Raw genomic sequence first — 26,309 nt, 5'->3', positions numbered from 1 at the left:
CAAAAGATGTGACTGCTGAGCCACTGTCAGTGATGTTTGAAAGATTGTGGAGATCCTGAGAGGTATGGTAGTATGAAGAAGGGCAAATGTCCTTATTTTTTTAAAAAGTGGAAAAGACTTAGGTCAGTTAGCTTGCCTTTGATTCCTGGGAAAAGTCTAGAATGGGGCAATCAAGAGATGGGTAAGGGCAATTAGGTGATGAAGTGGATAGAGTACCGGCCCTGGATTCAGGAGGATCTGAGTTCAAATGCGGCCTCAGACACATAACACTTACTAGTTGTGTGACCCTGGGCAAGTCACTTAACCCCATTGCCTAACCAAAAAAAAAAGGTTAAAAAAAAAGAGATGGTTAATTAGTGTCAAGAAAAGCAAAGAATTATTACAAAGAGTATTGTTCATCAGAATAACCATGTTTCCTTTTTTTGGCAAGGCCACTAAGTTGGTACATAAAGGTTTCAGTTTACCTAGATTTTAACACTGGAAGGACCAGGCACATCAGATAATGAAAAAAAAATTACAAAAAAGTTGTAACTTTGAAATAAAATTTTTCATCCTACTATCTATTTTTTTCATGTTATGGATAAAAAAATCCCCTGTGTCAACTGACACAGCTTAGTCCTCTGAGGTATTCCAGTTCTAGTGTTTTTGTGTTTTTGGGAGGGTTTCTTTGGTGTGGATATTAAAACTGGTCTTTTCAAATTTGTTATTTATTTCGAGCATTCTTTTTTTCCCTTTTTTTCCTTTTTTTCTTTTCTTTTCTTTTCTTTTTTTTCTTCCAAATTTTGAGATCCACATTCTTTCCCTCCCTCTCACCTCTTCCCCCACCCACTGAGAAATCAAGCAATATGGTATCAGTTATACATGTGAAATCATGCAAAACATATTTCCATATTAGCCATATTTTTTGAAAAAGCAAGAAAAATGAAGAAAGTGAGAAAATTGTATTTCAGTTTGCACTCAAGAGTTCATTAGTTCTCCCTTTGGAGGTGGATGGCATTTTTTCATCGTGAGTCCTTTGAAATTATCTTAAATCCTGTATTAATCAGAGTAGCCAAGTCTTTCACAGTTGATTATGATTATGACATTGCTGTTCCTATTCACAGTGATCTTCTGTTTCTTCTCAATTCACTTTGCATCAGTTTGTGTAGGTCTTACCATGTTTTTCTGAAACCATTCCACCTTTCATTTCTTAGAACACAATAATACTCCATTTCAATTATGTGCCACAACTTGTTTGACCATTTCCCAATTGGTGAATATTATGTCGATTTTAATTCTTTGCCACCATAAAAAACTTAAGTACTTTGGTATAGATAAGTCATTTTTCTTTCTCTTTGATCTCTTTGGGGTATAGACCTAGTAATGGTATTGTTGAGTTAAAGGGTATGCACAGTTTTATGGCTCTTTGGGCATAGTTCCAGATTGTTCTTTAGAATTATTGAACCAGTTCACTACTCTGCCAGCAGTTCATTAGTGTACCCATTTTCCCCTCCTCCCTACCAGCAGTTGTCAGGTCTGATTAATGGAAGGTGGTACCTCAGAGTTGTTTTAATTTGCATGTCTCTAATCAGTAGTGATTTAGAGCATTTTTTAAATATGATTATAGATAGCTTTGATTTCTCCTGAAAATTGCCTGTTCATGTCCTTTGACCTTTTATCAATTGGGGAATGGCTCTTATTTTTATAGCTTTGGCTCAGTTCTAGACTCAATATATATTTGAAAAATGAGGTCTTTATCAGAGAAGCTTTCTGCAAAATTTTTTCTTTTAGGCCCATGGTATCTTTTAGCAAACTGTGATTTCCCTGATTATCTCTTTTAATTAGGTCTAGTTTTGCTTTTGCTTTGTCTGAGTTCATGATTGCTACCCTTGCCTTTTTTTGCTTCAGCTGAAGCACATTAGATTATTTTAACTACGTGTATCTTTCTGTTACAAGTATGTCTCTTGTAAGCAACATATTGTTGGATTTTAGTTTCTAATCCATTCTGCTATCCGCATCTATTTTATGGGTGAGTTCATTACATTCACATTCACAGTTATGATTACTAACTATGTATTTCTCTCTATCCCATTCTCTTCTGTTTGTTCTCTCTCTTTTTCTTTCCTGTCGCTCTTGAATAATCTATTTTGCTTCTAACTAATGCCTTCATTAATCTGCTCTCCCTTTTATAATACTCCTCGCTGCCCCTTTTCTCCTCTGCCCTTTCCCTCCTATTTCTCTATTGAGTAAATTAGATGTGTGTGCATGTGCACGCGCATGCGCGCGCGCGCGCGCGCGTGTGTGTGTGTGTGTGTGTATGTGTGTATATTCTTCTCACTTTGAATCAGTTCCATTGAGAGTGAGGTTTAAGCATTGTCTGTCACCACTGCCTCCATTTACCTGGTTTAAAGCTTTAGTGCTTCTTATATGTGAGAAAAATTTCCCCATTCTTCCTCTCCTTCTCCCTTTCTCGCAGTGCATCTTTCTTTGTCACCTCTTTATTATTTTTGGACATCATTCCAAAGTAATCAACTCATACCTATATCTTCTTTATAAGCTCCTTTTAACTGTTCTAATAATGATAAAGGTCTTGAAAGTTACATGTATCATTGTTCCATATAAGAATGTAAACAGTTTAACATCATTGAGTCCCTTTTGATAGCTCTTTCATATTTACCTTTTTATGCTTCTCTTGAGTCTTGGATTTGAATATCAAACTTTCTGTTCAACTCTAGTCTTTTCATCAGGAATGCTTGAAAATTCTCTATTTCATTAATGTGAGGGATTATGCTTGGCTTTATTGGGTAGGTTATTCTTGGTTGTAATCTACCTAGTGCTTTTCCTTCTGCAATATCATATTTCAAGCCCCCCCACTCCTTTAATGTGGAAGCCACTAAATTTTATGTTATCCTGACTGTGGATCCACTATATTAGAATTATTTCTTTCTGGCTGCTTGCAATATTTTCTTTCTTTTGGGATCTCTGGAATTTGGCTATAATATTCCTGGGAGTTTTCATTTGGGGATCTCTTTTAGCAGGTGATGGGTAGATTCTTTCACTTTCTGTTTCGCCCTCTGGATCTAAGATATTGGGGCAATTGTACTTGATGATTTCTTGAAAGAGGCTGTCTAGGCTTTCTAGTAATTCTTAATTATCTCTCCTGGATCTGTTTTCCAGGTCAGTTGTTTTTAAGTTCACATCTTCTTCTGTATTTTCATTCTTTTGACTTTGTTTTATTGTTTTTTGATGTCTCATAGAGTCATTAGCATGAACTTGCCTAATTGTAATTTTTAAGGAATTATTTTCTTCAGTGAGATTTTTTCTTCTTTTTTTTTTTCCATTTGCCCAATTCTACTTTTTATGGAGTTCTTTTCTCTAGTGAGTTGTTGTACTTCCTTTTCCATTTGGCCAATTCTGTTTTTTAAGGAGTCCTTTTCTTCAATGGATTTTTGTGCCTCTTTTAGCATTGGGCCAATTCTGTTTTTTAAGATGCTATTTGCTTTGGTATGGGGTGTGTGTGTGTGTGTGTGTGTGTGTGTGTGTGTGTGTGTCTCATTTACCAAGCTGTTAATTCTCTTTTCATAATTGTCTTGTATCACTCTTATTTCTTTTCCCAATTTTTCCTCTGTCACTCTTATCTTTTTCTTTAACTGTTCTAGCAATTTTTATTGAGCTTGGGTCCAGTTAGCATTTTTCTTTGTGGCTTTGGTTGTAGCTGTTTTCGCATTGTTGTCGTCTTCTGAGTTTTTGGCTTGGTCTTCCCTGCCACAATAGTATCTTTCAGTGGTCAACTTTTTGTTGTTGTTGTTGTTTGCTCATCTTTCTGGCCTATTTCTTGACTTTGACCTGTATGTTAAAATTGGGCTCTGCTCACTTGGGGGCATGGAGGCACTGTCCCAAGCTTTAGGCTTTTTTGTGCTGCTGTTTTCAGAGCTTGTTTTGGGTATCTGAAAGTTTTTGGTGTTTCCAAGATGGTGTGATCTTGGGAGAGGTATGGTCACTGCTCTTCTCGTCTGTGCTTTGGCTTTTACCCAGGAGCAAGCTTTGTTTCCCTCCAGCCAGAAGCCCTAGCCTTCTTCTTGGCTCTGGAACTGTGACCAGGACCCTTACTCCCTTGTGAGTCACCACCAGTACTCTTCTCTGCCCTGAAACTGCTACCCAGAACAGCTTATGGGCAGTAGAGTTGCCAAACTGCATCGGTCCTGTGCCCATTGACAACACACAGCTTCCCTGTAATCTCTTTCTGGCCAGTTGTCTGACCTCCTTACTGTCTGGAGGCTGAGGCTCCCAAAGCTGCTCTTGCTACCTCTGTCATGACTGCATCCAGTGCCCACAGTTGGTACTGCTGCCACCTTCCAGACCATGCCCCTGGTGTCACAGAGCTCTCCTGTCAACCTCCTAAGTTGTCTTAGGTTGGAAAAATGTCTCACCCCAACCATTTTTTGGCTTTGCCACTCCAAAATTTAATTTGAAGCATTATTCTAAAATTGTTTAGAAGGAAATATTGGGGGGCAGCTAGCTGGCGCAGTGGATAGAGCTTGGCGTTGGAGTCAGGAGGACCTGAGTTTAAATCTGTCCTCAGACAGATTTGACACTTACCAGCTGTGTGACCATGGGGAAGTCACTTAACCCCAACTGCCTCATCAAAAAGTGGAAAAGAAAAAAAAAAGGAAATATTGGGACAGTTCAGCTAGTTGGTTACCTCTAATCCACCATCTTGGCTGCGGTTTTTCTAGTATTAAAGCATTTGATCAGATATTTCACACTGTTTTTGTGGAATAGAGGTGTTGGCTGCATTACAGTACAGTTAGATGGATTTGGACCTGGATTTAGTGCAGGACTCAGAGTAGTCATTAACAGTTTGCTTTCATCTTGGCAGAAGATCTCCAGAGATTTGTGTTATTTGAAAAAAATAAATTAGAGAGGTGACATGGGTAAAGGGACAAATCTCATGCTTATTAAGCTTTCAACCACTGCAAAGCTAGGAGGAATAGTTACCACACAGTTTGCTAAAGTGAAGATACAAAAATATCTTGACAGGCTAGTGCATTGGACTGAATCTAATAAGATTCAATAGAGATAAAAATAATCTAGCACTTGGGGTAAAAAAAAAATCAGCTTGACAAGTACAAGATGGAGGAGCTATGGTTAGGTAACAGTTTGTCTGAAAAATATTTCTGGGTTTTAGTGTGCAGCAAGAGATGATATGGTGACCAAAACAGTTAATGGGAGCTTGGGCTGCTATAAGAGAGGCATAGCTTCTAGGAATAAGGAAGGCATAGACTACTGTAGCCTGTCTATTCAGACCACCTCGGGATTATTGTGTTCAACCCTTGGTGCCACAGTTCAAGAAGGACACTCTCTCAATCTCTGTCTCTCTGCCCTGTACACAATGATACACAATAGTATATAATACATACACATAATCATATATAATACATACACATAATCATATATAATACAACATATATGTATATATGCATGTAAAACGTAGAGAACACAGAGAGAAAAAAGTCTCTGAATTCATGCCACATAATCTGTAAGGAATGGTTGAAGAAACCTGGAATGTTCTTATCTTGAGGAGTAGGTGACTTGCGAGTGTGGAGGATTGTAGCTGTGGTCTGCCATGTGGAAGCGGGCTTAGATGTGTTCTGTTTGGTTGCATAGGACAAAGCCAGCAGCAGTGACAGTAAAATGTGAAGAGGCAAATTAAGGTGTTGTCAGCAAAAATTCTTAACAATTAAAAAACTGTTCCAAAGTGGAACGGATTATCTTGGTAATTCGTGATTTTGCCCAAATTGAAGGTCTTCAGGTAGAGGTTGAATTGACCACTAGTTGGGTATATATGTTATAGTGGGTATTCATTTTTGAGTATGGGCTGGACTAGAGAGCTGCTGAAGTGTTATCTAATTCTCCATGCTCTGATGTGGTTTCAAGTTCATAACATTCTGGTCTCATTTATAATGGGGATATATCAAGAAACTGTACTGTTTCTCTTCAGGAAAGACAAAGTTCCTTTCTTTTAGTAGGCATCAGCTTTGTTGATTAGATTATGATCTCACATGAACAGTCATGTTCTTGAGTAAGGCTTACCACCACCTCTTTTAAGGTATTAATTCTCCTTGCCATTTCACTTTTTTTCACTTGCCATTTTCATCTCTGTTTCATTTCTTCCAGTTACACCTTTAGTCTTTGTGACTTTCTTTTCTCTGAGGTGTTACTAAGACAGGTTATAGCATTGCTGTCTTCTGCATTTACCTCTTGGGCTTCTCTCAGTCTAAGATATTTCTTCATTGTGTATAGTGTTTTTTTCCTCTTCATTCATATTTCCAGCCTCAGTTTTTGGATTGTAGGCTGCAGCTCATGAGTTGAACTTCCTTCCCCTTTTCCTAGGTAGAATGGGTAGGTACTGCTAGATTCTCAGGTTAGTGGCTAAGTCTAGGCCCCACTTTCTGCAAGAATCATTTGGCCTTGTCTCCTGCCTCAAATGATGATAAGATGATTGTGTCTCTGTGTGATCCTTCTCTGGTTCCTGGTCTGAAACAGATTGGTCTACTTTGTTGCTCCATGTTTGGTCAGCATGCCTGTCTGGCCATCTTCTGTTGCAGATGAGGATGGGATCCTTGGTTTGGTTGTAGTGGGCATGCTACTCTGACTGTCTCTTGTTGTGCAATTGGGCTGTTTCACTTCCCCTTCCACCTACCCTAGCTTGTCTTTGGTCTGAAATTCTGCAGGATTCTGGCAGTCTATTTGTGTAGTCCTCACTTGAATAAAGGAGTTTATAGCTGATTCTTTTCATTATTTCATCTGGTGAATTTTTAGGACTTTACTGTGGTGTTTGTAGGAGTTCTAGGCTCCTCGAGGTCCTAATAGACTGCTTGTGGATGGTTTAAAATCAGGGAAATTAATGGTATCTTCAGCTCCCTTTCTTTCCTATTTTTATTTTTGTCCATTTTTCCAGTAGTAACTCTGGAAATTAGAGGGGACCATGCAGGCCTGAGGGCTGTTTAGTATTCTTTCTGTTTCATGAGTCTTCATAACCAGAGAATTCATCACCTCATGGCCATTTTTCTGGTGATGTAGCTTGGCATGTTCTTAGGCAGCAGGTAGTCTATTCCTGGGTCATTATCCTTTGAGCATCCAGGATCATATCCACTGCAGGATGAGATCCTAGAATAGGACTTTTATGGAGTGCATGTACACAAATTAGTATAATATACATGATTGAAGGTGAAGGTAAAGGTGGGGGAAGGAGAAATACACATAAACTGCTTTAGAAAAGTTTGAGGAAGGAGAGAGTGCTTTCAACAAGAGTAGATGGGGAGCAGAAGGTGTGGAAGTACCAGATGAACTGAGTCTTTATTGAAAAGAAGGATTAGAGCAACAGATATGCAGCTTGAGGACAAAGAGGATTAGGAATTCAAGGGGGAAAGACAGTGCTTTGGTAAACTGGATCACTATAGGATTAGGAGCTTTGAAGGTGGGGAACTGAGGACAGCAGGGAGTGATGGACCAGAAGCTTGAAATTCAGGGCTAGGAACAAGTTCAGGAGGGTGGTGGGAACAGCTTGCTTTCCATAGAATGTTCCTTGAGGGCATGGTTATTTTTTATTTTTTCTTTGTATCCTTAGGGCTTAATGAAGTGCCCTGCATATAGTAAGCACTTAATAAGTACTTATTGGATTGGATTGGGAAAGGCAAAAAGATGGGAGATTATAATCAGCTAAGAGATAGTCATTTTAATTGATGGCTTAAGGTGTCCTTCTGTTGGTGGTTGAGGCAGAGATGAAGGTTTTGGAGCACTGAGGATATTAACCTGGCCAGCCAGAATGTGAGAGGGAGCATCAGTGGGGCTACTGAAATGATCAGAGATGGTGGTCAACTCTTGAGGCAGACTACTGTGAGGCAAATGCTGAAGTCCTTGTGGAAGTAGGGAGAGTGAGTGACCTGTAGATGGGGAGGTAATAGAAGAAAGAATCTACTTGGGCCTATATAATCAAAGGCATGAACTTCAAGAACTGAGGTTATGCCTGATGGTGGCAGAGGGAGAGAATGTAGAGAGTTGTAGGGACTAAGAAATAAGCAGAATTCTCCTCCTGGCCCTGTATATTGGAGGGTATGAGGTATGTATTTTTTTCTTTTTCATGAAATAATTCAGTGATTTCTTTATTCCAATATTATAACCATATGTTTGAAACTAGAAGTCATTCTCCCTCTTTTTTTTTTCTCATTCCTCCAAACTTTCCACCAGCTAAAGAATACTGGACAGAACTATGCAACCCTTTTGTTGTTTAGTTTCTATGAAGGAAAGCCAAAAAACTTTCAAAATATTTTGACCAAGATGATTTAAAAGTCTCGTTATGTCTTAATTTGTTCTGAATGTATTTCACTGAAGAACCGAAAGACTTCTTGGATGGACAAAAGAGTGATGTAATCAGTGTTGTCTCACACTGAGAATTAAGAATTATGCACAATATTTTATGGTGAAAGTGGTGTATAAATTCAGTTAAGTATGATATAGGCAGCTCCCAGCCCTCCTCACAAATATCACTTAAGTATGAATGTTTATCCTGGTTAGTTCCTCATCTCTCTCATTTCAGCTTCTGGAATTCCTCATTCCCTTCTTTGTTGTTGGTAGAGCCTGAACCCGTCCTCTTAATATTCTGTCTTTCTGAAAATGGTGTTTCTTCACACTGACATTTTGTGAGTTTTTAGTAAATAAAAGTTCTTTCTCTGCGCTGCTCATCCACCAAACTGTTTATATGCAAAATTTATGAGATAATTCATGACTTTTATTTATGCAAAAATTTTATTTTCTGCCCTTTTTGGAAACCAAACTGCTCACATCTTACTTGAAAACTATGTTTTTTTAAACACATTAATTTTTAGCAGTTTTTATTAAACAAAAGTGTTCTTTTCCACTTTCAGTTATGAAACTGTTCACCTCTGAAAGGGACATTACCTTATTTTTTTTCCCCAAGATGATTAATTTCTTTTCTTTATACCAAAATACTTTTTCTGCTCCTTTCAGCAGCTAAACTGTTATATCTTAAAAGCCAATACCTTACGTAGAACAATAAATAGCTACTAGATTTTGTATGTGTGCGCCGAGATGATTTATGCAATTGAAAGCATCTCTAGGGGATAGAGTCAAGATGGTGGAGAAAAGGCTGAGACTTGTCTGAGCTCTCCCAAATTCCCCTCTAAATAACTTTAAGTAATGCCTGAAAACAAATTCTGGAGTGGTAGAATCCATAAAAGTATGGGGTAAAACAATTTTGCAGCAAAAGACAACTTAGAAAGATGGCAGGAAAGGTCTGTCACACTGGGGTGAGAGTGGAGTGCAGTCCAGCTCCAGCAAAAGCTGCACGGTAACAGGCTGAGTCCCAGCAAACCAGCAGTAGGCCTTGGGGGTAACTGCATCAGTGGCAACAGTGGCGTTTTTCAGACCTCTCAGCCCACTGACAGTAAGAGGGTCAGACACCTGGGCAGAAGGAGAATACAGAGGTCCCTTTGCTGGCACATGGTGTGGTACTCTGTTTCATTGTCTCTCTGTGGATTTGGGTTGTGGTCCTAGGTCGCAGTCCTGAGCTGCAGTCCCAGGGCAAGGAGGAGCACTAGCATGCCAGAATTTCTGGCCACAGGGAAGTGGAGACTCTGGTCACAGTTCTAAGGTAGAAAAGAATGCTTGTGACTGTTCATAGATTAGAGCACAGGCCAGGAGAGTAGTGAACACGCCTCACCTTAGATCACAGCACCTGGGAAGAACTGAAAACTTACAGATTCCCAGAACTAGCTCTGAAAATAGCTGCACAAAAAAACCTGAAGCTTGCCCCTCCACACTGGGAGTGGGGCCCAGTTTTAACATATAGAGTCAAAAGTCAAGAAATAGGGTGAACAAACAACAACAACAACAACAAGAACCTGACCATAGAAAGTTACTATGGTGACAGGGAAGATCAAAACACAAAACTCAGAAGAAGACAGCAAAGTCAAAACTTCTGTATTCAAAGCCTTAAAGAAAAATATGAATTGGTCTCAGGCTTTGGAAGAGCTCAAAAAGGATTTTAAAAATCAGACAAGAGAGGTAGAGGAAAAATTGGGAAAAGTCATGAGAGTGATGCAAGAAAAGCATACAAAAAGAGTCAACAGCTTAGTAAAAGAGGAACAACAACAACAACAAAAAATGAAGAAATAATGCCTTAAAAAACAGAATAGGCCAGGTTTTACAGAGGCACAAAAACCCACTGATGAGAAAAATTGGCAGAATTGGCCAAATGGGAAAGAAAGTACAAAAATTCATTGAAGAGAACTCCTTAAAAAGTAGAATCAGTCAAATGGAAAAAGAAATACAAAAGCTCACTGAAGAAAATAATTCCTAAAAATTAGAATCAGGCAAGTAGAACTAATGACTCCATGGGACATCAAGAAACAATAAAATAAAATGAAAAGAATGAAAAAATAGAGGAAAATGTGAAATTTCTAATTGTAAAAACAACTGACCTGGAAAATAGATCAAGGAGAGATGATTTAAGAATTACTGGAGTACTTGAAAGCTATGAACAAAAAAAAAAAAGAGTACAGACACCATCTTTCAAGAAATTATCAAGGAAAACTGCCCTGATAGTCTAGAACTAGAGGATAAAGTGGAAATTGAAAGAATCCACCAGTCCTCTTCTAGAAGAGATCCCAAAATGAAAACTCCCGGGAATATTATAGTTAAATTCCAGAGGTCCCAGGTCAAAGAGAAAGCAGCCAGAAAGAAACAATTCAAATATAGTGGAGCTACAGTCAAGATAGCACAAGATTTAGCAGCTTCTACATGAAAGGATCAGAGAGCTTGGAGAATAATATTCTGAAAGGCAAAGGAGCTAGGATTACAATCAAGAATCAGCAAAACTGTATATAATTCTTTGGGGTAGAAAATGGCTATTTAATGAAATAGAGGACATTCAGTCATTCCTGATGGAAAGACTGGAGCTGACTAGAAAATTTGACTTTCAGATACAAGATTCAAGAGAAGTATAAAGGTAAATAGGAAAGAAAAGTCATAAGGGATTCAACAACAAAGTTAAACTGTTTACACCTACAAGGGAAGATGATACTTGTAACTCCTAAGAACTTTTTCATTAAGGCAGTTAGAAAGAGTATACATAGATAGAGGTTATGGGTGTGAGTTGAATATGATGGCACGATATTAAAAAAATAAAATTAAGAGGTGAGAAAAAGGAGTGCACTGGGAGAAGGTGAAAGGGAGAGGTAAAATAGGATAAATTACTTTACATAAAAGAAGTCCAAAAGAGATTTTACAGTGGAGGGGAGAGGGTAGAGTACTTGAACCTTACTCTCATCAGAACTGGCTCAAAGAGGGAATAACATACACACTGGATATAGAATATATCTTACTCTGCAGGAAAGCAGGAGGGGAAAGGGATGAGAAAAGGAGGGGGCTTGTGGAAGGGAAGGCCTTCAGCTTCTTCAACTGTAAAATGTGAGTGTAAGACTAGAAAACCTAGTTGTACTTGTTCAGTTGTGTCCAACTCTTTGTGGCCCTGTATAGGGTTTTCTTGGCAAAGATACTGGAGTGGTTTGCCATTTCCTTCTTGAGTGAATTAAGGCAAAAAGAGATTAAGTGACTTGTCTAGGGCTGCACAGCAAATGAATGACTAAGGGCGGATTTGAACTCAGCTCTTCTTGACTCCAGACTGGGCTCTCTATCCACTGAGCCACCTAGCTGCTTAAAAAAATTTCTTATCTTTTTTGTTGTTCAGTTGTGTCTAGCTCTTCATTATGTATTCTTCATGGCCCCATTTGGGGTTTTCTTGGCAAAGGCATTAAAGTGGTTTGCCATTTCCTTCTCCAGCTCATTTTACGTATGAGGAAAGTGAGGCAAATAGGGTTAAGTGACTTGCCCAGGGTCACACAGCTGGTAAAAGTGAGATGAGATTTGAACTCAGGAAGATGAGTTTTCCTGACTTCCAGGCCTGGCGCTCCATCCACTATACCACCTAACTATCCCCTTGTGGTTCTTTACAACTCTAAAATTGGTGTGAGTATTCAATCCAAGAAGCATTTATTAATTTATTGACCCCTTAATGTTTTAGAAAGTATCTCAGAGTTGTGATGAGATGAATATGTCACTTAAGACTTTTGTCAGAGTTTGCCTCAAATACCTTTTGTGAAAGTACTACTCAAATCAGCTTCTGTTTCCTCATCTATATTAAAAAGGGTTAAACTTAATAGCTGCTAATGTTTCTTTGAGCTCTAAATCCATGATCCTATAATCTTCAGTATTCCAATGGAGCTATTATGTTCTGTCCAGTAATTCTATTATAATCCATCCATAGCTTCCCCTGTCCATGCTCTCCCATAAATTTGTATAAGTCAGTACAGCCAGCATGTTGAGGGTCTTCCTTGCTTTCTTTTGACATTGTAAAGATACCAGTGAAACACAGTGATTATCTAAAGGTCGTCCCTTCTTCTTGCCACATGACTAGCATGATTATCTGTTGTTGTTTTTTTCACTTTCACATTTCTTTGTTGACATCTTTTACTTTCTTTTTGCAAATTCCATTTTTTAGGGGATGGGGTAATGAGTCACAGTCTCCTTACACCCACCAAGCACCTCTCCATTGTTCTTTGGATGACTTTAATCCATCAGAGACCACAGTCTTGACAGACTTGTAGCCATGCGGCAAATTAAATCAGTCAAGCCATATAAAAGATGTTTATGCAAAGAATGTCATAATGATTCAGAGTTGAGTGAAGGTCTGTAGGAATTTGGAGGTGAAAAGATAACATACCAATTTTACAATATCGTTGTGAAGCTGGATCCAAGCTCCTTGTGATCCTGGTGATATTGTTCTGTGTTTGTGTGTGTGTGAAAGAGGGTTGCTATATTAATTTTGATAACACAGATTATGTGAAAATCATTACAGCTGTAGTTGCTGTTTAGATAACTGGTCGCTGTTTGAATTACTTATTACCCCTTAGGGCATTGCAGAGGTGCAGTGCTTTTTCAAAAAAGGTTGCTTCAGTGCCACGCTGCTCTGTTTGTTGGTATAATTTCCTAATGTTCCATGGCCATGTGTTATTCTAGAGTGTGCTGCACATGAGTCCTCTGCTCATCTGCCATCCAGTTTTTCCACTCCAACTACACATATGATAACTGCTTTAGTCAAAGTTCTATTTCAGTAATATTGAGGAAAACTGTGCACTCAGGATAATCTGCTTTTGTTTATGATCAATAAACAGAAATATATTCTTAAGCAATTAAGTCTTTAATTGGTCAATGGGATTTTACTTATTCCAGAAAGTACTCATTAGAATTGGAATGGAAATGCCAATTAGAATTTATTTACATTAACAGATACAAAAATAGATGTTCTTTAGCTATCTTGAATATGCCTTTGAGGAACTGGATTTTTGCAGTTAAATAAAACCATTTTTTCCCTAGTCAGTGTTTTATTTGTGGTTTTGTTAAATTGCTTTTAAATTTTAAGTCACATGTTTATTAGAATAGTCTTCCCTGGGTACAAGTTACCTAACCTTGCATCATTGTTATTTTGTTTGCAGGCTCTTGCAGACCAGTTTGAGGATAAGAATACTTCTGTATTGGAACGTCTGAAGATTTTCTATTGTTGCCAGGTGCCGACACGCTGGGCTATACAGGTTAATTTCAGCACTACCTCTTTTTTTTTGACATTACTTTAAGAGGTTTCTTAAATTTCACTAGACATCACTGATCTCAGATGCTGTGAATTATTAAGTTGAATCATTAGTTAGAATTTACCATGTTTGAATTTTTAAAGTTTTAATTGATTCTTTTTTTTTTTTAAGTGAGGCAGTTGGGGTTAAGTGACTTGCCCAGGGTCACACAGCTAGTAAGTGTCATGTGTTTGGTCTGAGGCCGGATTTGAGCTCAGGTCCTCCTGACTCCAGGGCCGGTGCTCTATCCACTGCGCCACTTAGCTGCCCCTTTAAAGTTTTAATTGAAACAATTGGACATCTAGCCTTAAAAAGAGAATAACTGTTACTCCTGATTAATGTTTTGTTTAAAATCACAGTCTGCAGAATCTTAGTGAAATAAGAGTTAAAAAAAAACCCTATTCTCATATTAATCCTGTTTTGTTGCAAGCATTTATTTTCCAAATAACTTCGTACTTTTAAGGCTTAATTCTGCGGATGTAGTCACATTTCAGTTATACTATTCCCAATGTATCAAAAAGAATTTTTTTCTTTGAAGAAAGAGGGGAAGGTTATTTGTAAGATCACAACATATTAAATATGTACCATAATATTAATGATAAACCATCACCTAGGCAAATGAGCATGAGGGATAACTAGGAAAAAAAGAGCATAGGACTTTTGTATATGGTACTTGTAGCTGAGTTCAGTAGGAAGATAATCCTGGCCTGAACCTCATATGTAGAGCTGTATGAATACCTGGTGCAGTTTGAGAAACACTGAATGAGGGTGGCAGTCCCTGGTTTCCACCACCCACAGTTTTCCTTCCAGTGGTGCAGGTTATGTTGACAATGTAATGGAATGATAGAGCTAAAAGGGACTTTGGTGATCTTTTAGTCCAGCCTCCTCAATTTCCTCCTGAGAAATCTGGGGCTTATAGAGGTAAGTTGACTTTTCCAAGAGTGCACAGCTTAGTAAAGGAGCTAGGATTGGAACTTCAGTTTCCTTTTCCCTAATCCTGTTTTCTTCCCATTTATCACTTTCCTGGGTTAAATACTGTGAGTTCCTCCCTTCCTTCCAAAAAAATGGAGTGATATATTTTTCAACTCAGCAGGGGCAGTTTAGAAATGCCCAAGGTGATTCTACAGTTCTAATCTAAGTGTAATCAAAATAATCATTTGAAACCATTGCTGTTCTAGGGGGAAAAGAGATACATCAGAATTCAGGCAGTCGCTTCTTTGTGATGAAACCACTATATATTTAGACAGTTCACTGTACTTTAATATAGATTCATAATATGGATTATATTCTTAATGTCCAGTGACACACTAGTAGATCCTGGGGTCTTGCTTGCTGGAGGTCCTTTTATTTTGAGGTAGTCTGCAAAAAATATTGGAAAGTAAAAGGCTTTAATACATCATTCCCTAAGTAATAGCCTTTTCATCAGGAAGGTGTTAAGTTAGCAGCTGAAAGATTTTTGGCATCTTTATGATTCTGAACTATGTAATTTGTTAAATGCTCTGGACCATGTGGCTTATAGGATGAAAATATCAAACTCTGCAAAAGCACCATAAAGCTTATGTTTGTTGAATGTTCATCTTTTCTTTGGACTCTATCTAGAACAATCAGGCATTGCTCCAAGTCATTGTTATTCCTGCCTTCATGGCTCTGGCCATTGTGCAGCATTAGTCAAGACAGATCACTGATGCTCCGTTTTTCATTGAATAATTGATATGATCTCAGTGGGCCATAGCCATCCTTTTTACTCAGAGACTCATTTGTATCATCTGTTTAGAACACATTCCCAAATGAATGCTTTAGTTCTCAGTTTTCACTATTCAGGTTTTGAAAATATATTTTTAAAATATCATGATTTTCCCCCAATATTGCATCTTCATATTACATAAAGGGATAACTTATTGTTCCTTCTGGCCATTCCATATGATGCATTGTGTTTAATAGTCCATATTTACCTCTGAGAGACACCATGGTGTAGTGAATAGAGGGTTGGCCTTGAAAATAGAAAGATCTGAGTTCAAATTCTGCTTCTGATACGTACGTATATACATACATACATACATACATACATAATGACTCATGAGTCATTAAACTCCTCTGATCACAAGGTAATTCTCTAAGACTATAAACTTCAGATTAGTTACCCCCTATACTGCCACAATCGTGTGTGTGTGTGTGTGTGTGTGTGAATATGTATATGTACACACAGTTTAATATATAAATTTATATATAATTAGTAGGTATTGTATATGGAAATGTGTGGAAATATATATGTGTAGAAAATATAATACGCATATATAAATGGCTCTGTGTGTGTGTATGCGTGCGTGCGCATGAGAGAGAGAGAGATGGAGAAAGATATATATAAGGAGTCCCAAAAGTCTTAGTGCAGTTAAAACCTTTTATGTGTGTATTATACATACACAGTCTATATATCTATATTCATACATACAGAATCTTTTTTTATCTTAACGATACCCTTTCAGGTTTCTCTCTTTTTATCGTTTTGTCATTTTTGTAACATATAAAAGCCTTCTTGTTAAATTTTTGTTAGAAATATTTGAAACCCTGTCCTCATACTAATCCATGAAGTAATTTAATGAAATTTTAGATCTTCAGGGATTCTGCCATCAATGTGAGTACTAAGACAGACTGCAAGCCCTCTACCCCTTAAGATGAAATTTCATAAGTTGTTGTGGCTGAAAAATCCATCCTTCTCTAGCCAGCCTGGTGATGAATTACTCAGAACTTAATAGGAGGTTAATCTTGGAAGACAGAGGTATAGTCCATCATCCGGACTTGTTGCAAGCTACTCCGAGCCTTTCTAGTTTGCTGAAATACCTGTCCAAGTTTGTGATGCACTGATAGAACCTTAGAAGACCTTAGGTTATTCCCGCGTTATAATGAGGGAGGGGCTTTAAGTGGAAGAGTGTGATGATGAAGAGAAAAGCCAATTATCATCCTGATCTCACTAAGATGAAGGAGTGTCTTGTTCAGGAACCTCACCCTTTTTCCTGTCTTTCCTTTTTCCTTCCATTTTCAGGGCTACTTATTAGCCTCCAGAGCTTAAAAGTAGTCCCCCCAACATGGGAATGAATTTGTAACATTAAATAAGTTGATGTTCTCCAGGAATACTTCTGGAATATATTTGAAAATACTTTGTAAAATACGGCTAATATCTGTAGAAATACTGCTAATTGGGTGAATTTAAAATATGGGAATATGTATTAAAACTTCATTGATTTGGGTTAGTTTGAGAAGGTCAGACTGATGTAGGTAAAAGTACTGAGCCTTGATTATTATTATTTAAAATTAAAGTTTCGTTATTTTCAAAGAGGGCTAAGAGTTCATTATAAATGTACCAATATTTAGGGCAGTTTGTTTTACTAAATGTATAGAAAATATCAATTTATCATTGTTGGGTGGTGAGCTCACTTATCTAGAATCTTTAGGAAATACAGTAGTTCACTTACCTTGCATTTTCATGTGAACCTCAGCTTATACCTCACAACCCGAAAACTTGTTTATTTTCACCATTGTGGATGGAAATTTTATAAAATGTAGCACATTACAGAATTTGACCTTATGCTAACTGGTCCCAAGGAGCTTTGCTTTTTGAGTTTTTTTATTTTTATGTAACTGCCTATTTTTCTTCCCTTGCTTTTGGACTCTATCCCTCTTCATCGCACACTATGGTTTGCCCTTTCTGACTTGTTAGCCACAAGGAGATGAGCTAAGTTTTTTGGGATTGTTATCTACGTTAAGAATAAATAGGCTCTGCATGAGAACCTGCATAGTTTACATACCAGGTTATTAAAATCACAACCTTTTTAAAAACTAATTTTTATGGGCATCTTTTGTTTTTAGACTGTCATTTCCTAACATATTCCTATCCCCATCCAGAGAGCCATCCCTTGTAACAAAATAAAAAAAGAAGACAAAAAAACAGTTCAGAAAAACTAATCAGCATCTTAATCCAAACTCCATCTTTAAAAAATTATGCGTAAGAGGCTGCATTAATAAGATGCAACTGGCTTTTGTGATAGAAGAAGTAGACTGGTTGACAATCCTCCTCTTGTATGAATAAAGCACTTAAGCTTTCCTGTTCTTGCCATCTCTGGATGTAGCATTTCTAACTTCCCAGAGGTCCTTTTTTGCTTGCTTCTTGACTGGAATTCTAGCTTGAGTTGGCTTGAAGAGTAACCTGATTGTCCATGAGTATAGTACTACCACTTATCATCTATAAATATCAATTATATAGTTAAAACTCTACTGAGACTTTTGGAGCAACCTGCATGTAAGTGCTTATGGGCATTTGAAACTCCTTTGTTCTCTTAAATATTTTAAGAGACAGCCCTTCCCCCTCAATCCTCTTTCCTCCCTCCAGTTTTCTCATATAGATCCATTTTCACTCTTTATATGGAGTAAGAGCTTGTTAAACAAAGGTCAGATTCCACAGGATTCTAGTAAAGAGGCTTTCTGTTTGTGAGCTGATTGGCATCTCTGAAAAGAGTGATTATGATACGGTGCTGTCTCAGTGTAGGCCTTACCCCTAAAATGGGATCTCTTTGAAAGGAAAAGACAGATAGAAGAGTATTGGCCTGGAGTCAGAAAGACCTGAGTTCAAATTTAGCCTCAGAAGCTTCCTACCTGTGTGATTCTGGGCAAATAACTTAACCTTTGCCTTCCTTAGTCTGCTTATCTGTAAATCTGGGGAATAGCACCTACCTCCCAGGGCAGTTGTGATAATAAGAAGAGATAATGTTTGTGAGGTACTTTATAGACTTTGAAGTGCTATATAAATGCTAACAGTTTTTAAATACCAGATACAAGTCTCTCAAGTGGACTATTGTTAGACCATTATGGGGTATGTGTTTGTGTGTGCGCATGCATGTGTATACACATTCATCCATGCACATATATGTGTATATATAGTTGTATGTATACATAGTTCTGTGTCTGTATCAGGGAATGTCAATTAATATTCACTTGACTCAAAAATAACACTAATAATAAGCCTCTCTCAAGTATCCTAGTCAAACCATTATGGGGTGTGTGTGTGTGTATGTTTGTGTGTGTGTGTGTGTGTGTGTGTGTGTGTGTGTGTATGCATGTATGAGAGAGAGAGATACAGGTGTTAGTGCAGTTTAAAGCTTTTATGTGTGCTCAGGTGTGGGCGTACATGTGCACACACATGCACAGAGTGTTACACACACCCATAATGTTCCATGCATGACATTCCATGTACATTATTAAGAAATGTTAACTTATATTAACTTGCTTTTCCTAGCGTCAGCTTGCAACTTTGCTTTTTGAATTGGGATGCACTAGTTCAGCCCTTCAGATCTTTGAGAAGCTAGAAATATGGGAAGATGTCGTCATTTGTCATGAACGAGCTGGACATCATGGGAAGGTATGTAACCAAAAATCATCTGTATTGATGTGACACTTTATTGTGCATCTCCTAAATAGTTTTTTTTCTCAATGTGGTGTGTCTGTTTAGGTTCTTCACAATTGCCCATCACTCCTATAAGATCTTTATTTAATATGCTCTTCCAGACCTTTTTCTTAGTATGATATTCCCGCTTACTTCCATTCATTGTGTGTGTGTGTGTGTGTGTGTGTGTGTGTGTGTGTATGTGTGTGTGTGTAATAGATATTGAAAGTTTCAGGAAGAACAGTGAACAGTTAGAGCCCACTATGTTTTATTTTATTTTCCTTTCTAACTGTTCATCCATCAGTTTTATGTAGAACAACAAATGCAAGATGCAAAATATTAGACAATTCCTTCTTGATGTCTCTAGGTTCCCTGTTGTATAGTCAGCTGTGTGAGACACAGAAGGGAGGTAACTGAGAGGCAGAATAGCTGGCAAGCCCAGTTTGGGAAGGTCCAAAGGGTGTGACAGTCCCTCTCGAGGAGGACAAATTGTCAAATATGTAATGCGTATTGAATTCCACCCTTATGTTGTATAATAAGGAAAATGTTGCAGCATTTGTATTTGTTGCTGGAATTGTTATTTCCCTCCTTCCTCTCCCAAAATGAACATGACTTAAAAGAATATCAACGGGTGTTAAATTATAACTGTCCAACTAAATGGACATATTGAAATCAAATAACATTGTGAATTGAAATTTAAAGTGGATAAAGTGTGGTTGCAAAGATAGAAAACATAATATGAAACAGTAAGTCAACTAGCATTTACTAAGCTCATATTTTGTGCCAGGCACTGTGCTAAGTGCTAGGGATATAAAGAAAAGCAAAAGCCAGTCCCTGCTCTTAAGGAGCTCACAATCTAATGAGAGAGACAGCATGCAAACAACAATATTCAAACCATATATAGACAGGATAAATTGGAGTAAGTCAATAAATGGAGGGCACTGGCACTGAGGGAAACTAGAAAATGCTTCTTGTAGAAGATGGGGCTTTAGCTGAAACTAAGGAAGCCAGGAAAGCCAGGAGGTGGGGATGAGGAGGAAGAGAGTTCCAGGCATGAATATGTACTGAGTTGGGAAATGGAATGTCTTGTGTGTAGAACAACAGGGAGGCTGGTGTCACTATGTCAAAGAGTACAGGGGGTGGGGAGTAAGGGATAAGAAGACTGGAAAGGTAGGAAAGGGCCTGATTATAAAGGGCTTTAAAAGGCAAACAAGATTTCATATTTGATCCTGGAGACAATAGGAAACCACTGGAGTTGATTGAATAGAGGGGTGACATGGTCAAATCTGGGTTTTAGGAAGATCATTTCCACAGTTGAATGAAGGATGGATTGGAATGGAGAGAAACTTGAGGCAGGATGACCAACCCATCATTTACTGCATTACCCCAGGCATGAGGTTATGAGGGCTTGCACCTACTGGTGGCAGTGTCAGAGGAGAGAAGGGGGCATGTATGAGAGATATTATGAAGTTTTTGAAATGACAGGCCTTGGGAACAGATTAGATATGAAGAATGAGAGAGAGGAGTTCAGGATAACACTTGGATTGTAAGCATGGGTCATTGGGAGTATAGTGGTACTTTGGGCAGTAATAGAGAAATTAGAAAAAGGAGAGGATTTTGGGGGAAGTTTTGGACATGTTGAGTTTAAGATGCCAGTGGCAAATCCAGTTCAAGATGTCTAATAGACGGTTGGAGATACAAGACTAAAGGTTAGGAAAGAAGTTAGGACTGGACAAGTAGATCTGAAGAGTCACTTGCATAGATGTGATAATTGAAATGATGGGAGCTGATGAGATCACCAAGTTAAATAAGATAGGTGGAGAAGAGAAGAGGCCCAAGTCAGAGGCCTTGACTGACATGGTGTGGATGAACATCTAGCAAAGAAGAAAGAGAAGCAGTAAGATAGATAGGAGAACCAGGAGAGAGCATTGTCTAGGAAAACCTAGAAAGAAGAGAATGTTAAGTAGAAGATAATGAATGATAATGTTAAAGGCTGCAGAGAAGTCAAGAAGGATAAGGATTATGAAAAGCCATGAGATTTGGCAATTAAGATATCATTAGTAATTTTCAAGAGAGTACTTTCAATTGAATAATGAATTCAGAAACTAGAATGTAAAGAATTAAGAATAGATGTAGAGGAAAGGGAATGGAGGGCATCTATTGTAGATGACCTTCTCAAGAAGTTTAGCTACAAAAGGAAGGAGAGATATAAGATGATAGCTAGTGGGGATGTATGGATCAAGTGAGAGGTTTTTTTTTTTTTAAGGACGAGAGAGACATAGACTTTTTTTTAGACAGTAGGGAAATAGTAGACAAGGAGAGATGGAAGATTAAGTGAGAGAAGGGATGATAAAGGGTCTTCTGGAGAAAATAGGATAGAATGGATCACTTGTGTATGTAGAGGAGTTTGCTTTCACAAGAAGAACCATCTCATCACATGAGATGTGGTGAACATGGAGATAGTGACAGAACCCATCTAGGAGATGTGAGATGAGGAATGGGGAGAAAAGGGAGCTGTCTGTGAATGGTCTCATTTTTTTCAGTGAAGTATGAGGCAAGGGTCTTGGCAGAGAGATTGGAGGAAGACTACTTATTCAGCCATTTACACCTACCTTATAGTCAACTCTTTCTTGGCTACACTAAAGCAAGAAAATAGTAGCATAAGTGACCTAAAATAGTAGATAATGAAAAATAACTTGTCTATGAAACGGGCATGTGTTCATATTTTCTTTGGTGTAGTTTATTTACCTTAATAGCAAAATTTAGTTCTATTACCTGGGCATGCCAATTTTTTTTTTAGGGCAGTTGAATTAAGTGAATGATGTATCATGGCAAAGCCAATCTGGACTTAGAAATTTGCTCTGGGGTACTATAGATCTATATAATTTTAGATTTTAAAAAAGTGACGTGAGATTCCTTTCCAGTCTACTCTTTTCATTTTAATGATTAAGAATTTGAGTCTCAGATATTTTAAAAGACTTATCCAGTGTCTCTTATTGAATCTAGATCTCCTGATTTCCAACCAGGTGCTCTTTTCACTGTACCACACTGCCTTTCTCCCCTAAGTGGACCACCCACTTGGTTAATCAAAAGTTAACTATGTACAAGTCTCAATTTGCATTTTAGATAATAATGTAAGAGTATGAACTCCAAAAAAAGAATCTGGAATCATTGACTTAGAAATATAGTAGTCTCCTCCTTCCTTTTATGCATTCATTTGACACTGAAGTAGCACATTTTAAATATTTATTTTTGTACACTTCCTTGGACATGGTAGGAGCTATACAAATGTTTATTGAATTGAGTAGAATCTAATTTCCCTACGCTCTCCTTAGAGAAGGGTTTTACTATGTTCTAGTATCCTTCTTTTCCTCTCTCTGTCCTCCTTCCCTAACTGCTTTTTGAAATGTTGAAAACCATTCTGTATAAAAGAAAATTATGTCAATGTGTGTGAAATGCATGTATTTTATGAATGTACAGTTATTTTCAGTTATCATTAAATATTTATTAGGTGCCTGTAAGGTGTCAGGATTTGTGCTAAGGCAAAAGACAGTCTCTGCTCTCGAGGAGCTCATAGTTGAGTGGGAGAGGTATCATGTAAACAACTTACGCACAAACAATCGATATGCAGGACAGATAGGAAGTAGTCAACAGAATGAAGGCACTAGAATTAAGAGGGGTTGGGAAAGACTTCCTGTAGAAGGTGGAATTTTAGCTGAGACTTAAAGACTTGGAAGATATCTAGTGAAAATGCCTAGAATTAGGAGATAAAATGTCTTATGGAAAGAATGGTCAAGAGGCCAGTGTCACTGGATTGCAGAGAGGGAAAGGGAGAGACAGAGAGAGAAACAGAGAGAGACAGAGAGAGAGTGTGTATGCAGGGGTTGTGAGGGGGTTGAGATGTAAGAAGACTGGATAGGTAGGAATAAGCCAGATTATGAAGGGTTTTGAATGCCAAACAGAATTTTATATTTGATCCTAGAGAAAATAGGGAGCTGGAGTTAATTGAGTAGAGGGGTAATATGGTAAGATCTGAGCTTTAGGAAGATCATTTTGACAGCTGAGTGGAAGATGAACTGTAATGGGTAGAGACTCCAGATGGGGAGACTGACCAGTAGGCTACTGTGATAGTCCAGAACTAAGGTTATGAGGGCCTGCACCAGAGTGGTAGCAGTATGAAGAGAAGATAAGAGGGTACATGTGAGAGATGTTATGAAAGTAAAATGTACATACCTTGGTAACAGATTGGATGTGGGCATGAGGAAGAGTAAGGAATTGTGAGCATGACTGTTTGGGAGGATAGTGGTACCCTCAACAATAATAGGAAAGTTAGGAAGAACAGGGGGTTTGTGGGGAAAGGTAATGAATTCAATTTTGGACATGTTGAGTTTAAGATGTCTATGGGATAACCATTTAGAGCCACTGGAAATGAGAGACTAGAAGTTAGCAGAGTAAAGTTTAGGGCAGGATAAATAGATTTGGGAAGCATCAGCATAGAGTTGATAATTGAAACCATGGGAGCAGATGAGATCACCAAGTGAAATAAATATAGAGTGAGGAGAGAAGAGGGACCAAGACAGAGCCCTAGGCAGACCCATGGTTAGTGGGCATGACTTGAATGAAGATTGAGAAAAGAAGACTAAAGAGTGACCAGACAGGTAAATGGTGTCACAGAAACAAAGAGGAGAGTATCAAGGAGAAGAGGATGATTAACAGTATCAAAGGCTCTACATGGTCAAGGAGGATGAGGATTGAAAAACGCCACGAGATTTGGCAATTAAAAGAATATCGGTAACTTTAGAGAGAACAGTTTTGGTTGAATGATGAGGTCAGAAGCCAGACTGTAAAGAAAGTTAAGAAGACAATGAGAGGAAAGGAACTGGAGGCATTTATTGGAGATGACTTCTGAAGAAATATAGCTAAAAAGGGGTGTAGAAATATAGGACAGTAACTAGGGGTGTGTGGATTAAGGGAGGGTTTTTTAAGGATGAGGGAGACATGGGAATGTTTGCAGGTAGTAGGGGAGCAGCCATTAGACAGGGAGAGATGGAAGATTAGAGTAGGGATGATAGAGGGGCAGTCTTTTGGAGAAGGTGGGATAGAATGGGATCACTTGTGTATGTAGATCAGTTTGCCTTGACAAGGAGAAGAAAGATCTCCTGTGAGACGGATGAAGGTGGAGATAGTGGCAGAAGCCATCTTCTGTGATGAAGATGTGAAATGAGAAACAGGGAAGAAAAGGGAGCTATCTGTAAATGGTTTCAAGTTTTTTCAGTGAAATATGAGGAAAGGTCAGCTGAGAGTTTGAGATTTGCTATGACTTATTATTATGCATTTCTTGGTTAATTACAGCAAAACAGAGATAATTTAGATTCTATGTATTTCTCTCAAGATTTATCAAACACAAATACTTAGGTCACCCTTTTTTGTTATATTGCATTTGCAGAGAAGCTTATATGTAGCCTGAAGTTTTTTCTCAGGAAAAAACAGGAACTCAGCTGGTCATTTCATTGATACAGGGAACTGTAAGGTGAGAAAACTTCCTGTGTCAGTGTTGGTCTGCAACTATACTGCAATTTATAATTTGAGAGAATTGCCTGAACAGTCAGGTTTGCCCAAAGCCACACAACCTGTATATGTCAAGAAATGGAATCTAAATCTTGTGGCCTTCAATGATGGCTTTCTGTCCGCTATGCAATATTGCCTCTCCCCTAAGAGGTTAGCAAATATTTTTTTCCTAAAATAGCACCCTCTTACAGTTAGACAAATCTCAGCCATTAGTTGATACTACATTTAATTGAAATCAGGGTTTCATGAAATTTTAATCCTAGTTAATGGCATAATATTCTTTTAAATGGAAGATTCAGAGAAACACAATTTTCATGATCTAAAAGCATTTGTGTGAGTACCCACCCACTTTTGAGATTCTTTCAACTTCTTTTAGACAGGCATGGACAACAGAAGGGGGCCATCACATGTTTGCATACAGACTGATAAAGTAGGTGTCAGGAGTGTTTCTCATTTGTCAGCAGCATTCCCTTGAACTCATTTGACTCACAAAACTCTGTTTTCCTCTCATTTTGTACAGTAAATTTGGCCTTATTTTGAAGAGCAAGTGCTTGTTGTCATTTCTGACTTAGGGGAGGATTTTTGCTGTAAGTGGTATGCTATCCAGCAAAGGTAGATGACTTTTTAAAGGCTCCATGAAGAGGGTTTCTTTTAACATGTTATTACAAAGATTTTTATTTGGGCCCTTTCTTTTTGGCCTTGTTTTAATTTTTTGTTTGTTTCATTAATTGTTTCTTCATGTGATTTGGAAGGTACCATCTTCATGCCTACCTAGTAATGACGGGGAGGGGTGAGATGAGGTGAAAATTTGGAACTCAAAAACTTGTGGAAGTGAATGTTGAAAACTAAAAATAAATAAATTTATATTAAAAAAAATTTAATGACAAGGAGGGAAACATCTATTTAGCCCTTGTTGCACTCAAACTGACAGAGAAGGCACAAGTTGGAGATTGTGATATTCTCTCCCTTCAAATCTTATTCCTCCTGAATGAATGAGAAAGGAGAGCAACCAATTTTAAGTATCCAGGGCTGTGAGTACTGAAAGCATTGGGAGATTTTTCTTTTTCGTGCTGGTCACTACTTAATAGTTTTTAAAACATGAATTAAGTCAGTAAGTTTAAACTATGTTTCCTTCAAAATGGGAGAAATGGGCCAAAAATGGGAAATGCTATATTACTTTATAATGCAAAAACAGGAGGTGATTAGTTAGCTGATCAAATGAACAGCCTGCCCAAAGCAACATTTCTAATTATTCTAATATATTTTGGACCTGGAATATTTGTGTTGGCAGTTTGTCTTCCTAAAACCAGGCCAGAGCAAACTTCTGTAAAGCACCTAAGTGTAGAATGCTGTGAGTGGACATTTCACTTACTGGGACAAAGATTAGTGCTAGGAAATACCACACAAAAAGAGCTGTGATTGGGAGTGACTGTGTGGGGTGAGGTGAAGGGGACTGTGTGCCTTGCACTTTTCACCTCTCAGTTGTTGCTCATACAGCAAGAATTCAGTCCAGGAAGAGCTTGCCTCTTTCCTTCCAAAGATGAAAGGATTGTGTCTGGCAGCTGTTGGAAGAGAGAGCTGTTCTCTCACTGCATGAAGTCTTTCCAAGACTTTTAGCCTCA

The 26,309-nt window shown here is 38.1% G+C and overlaps 1 protein-coding gene across 2 annotated transcripts in view; it reads left to right on the top strand.

The window, feature by feature from the left end:
- The window catches only part of TTC27 (tetratricopeptide repeat domain 27), a 246,620-nt gene that overhangs the window by 129,461 nt on the left and 90,850 nt on the right, over positions 1-26,309 (top strand). For both annotated transcript variants that reach the window (XM_020972342.2, XM_020972341.2), the window contains exons 11-12: positions 13,554-13,649; positions 18,973-19,095. In XM_020972342.2, the coding sequence (XP_020828001.1) occupies positions 13,554-13,649; positions 18,973-19,095 (219 nt within the window). The remainder of the gene's footprint in view (positions 1-13,553; positions 13,650-18,972; positions 19,096-26,309) is intronic.

Source organism: Phascolarctos cinereus, unplaced genomic scaffold (genome assembly GCF_003287225.1).
Source record: "Phascolarctos cinereus isolate Bilbo 61053 unplaced genomic scaffold, phaCin_HiC Scaffold_2;HRSCAF=192, whole genome shotgun sequence".
NCBI lineage: Eukaryota > Metazoa > Chordata > Mammalia > Diprotodontia > Phascolarctidae > Phascolarctos > Phascolarctos cinereus.
This window is presented reverse-complemented; position numbering and strand designations above follow the sequence as displayed.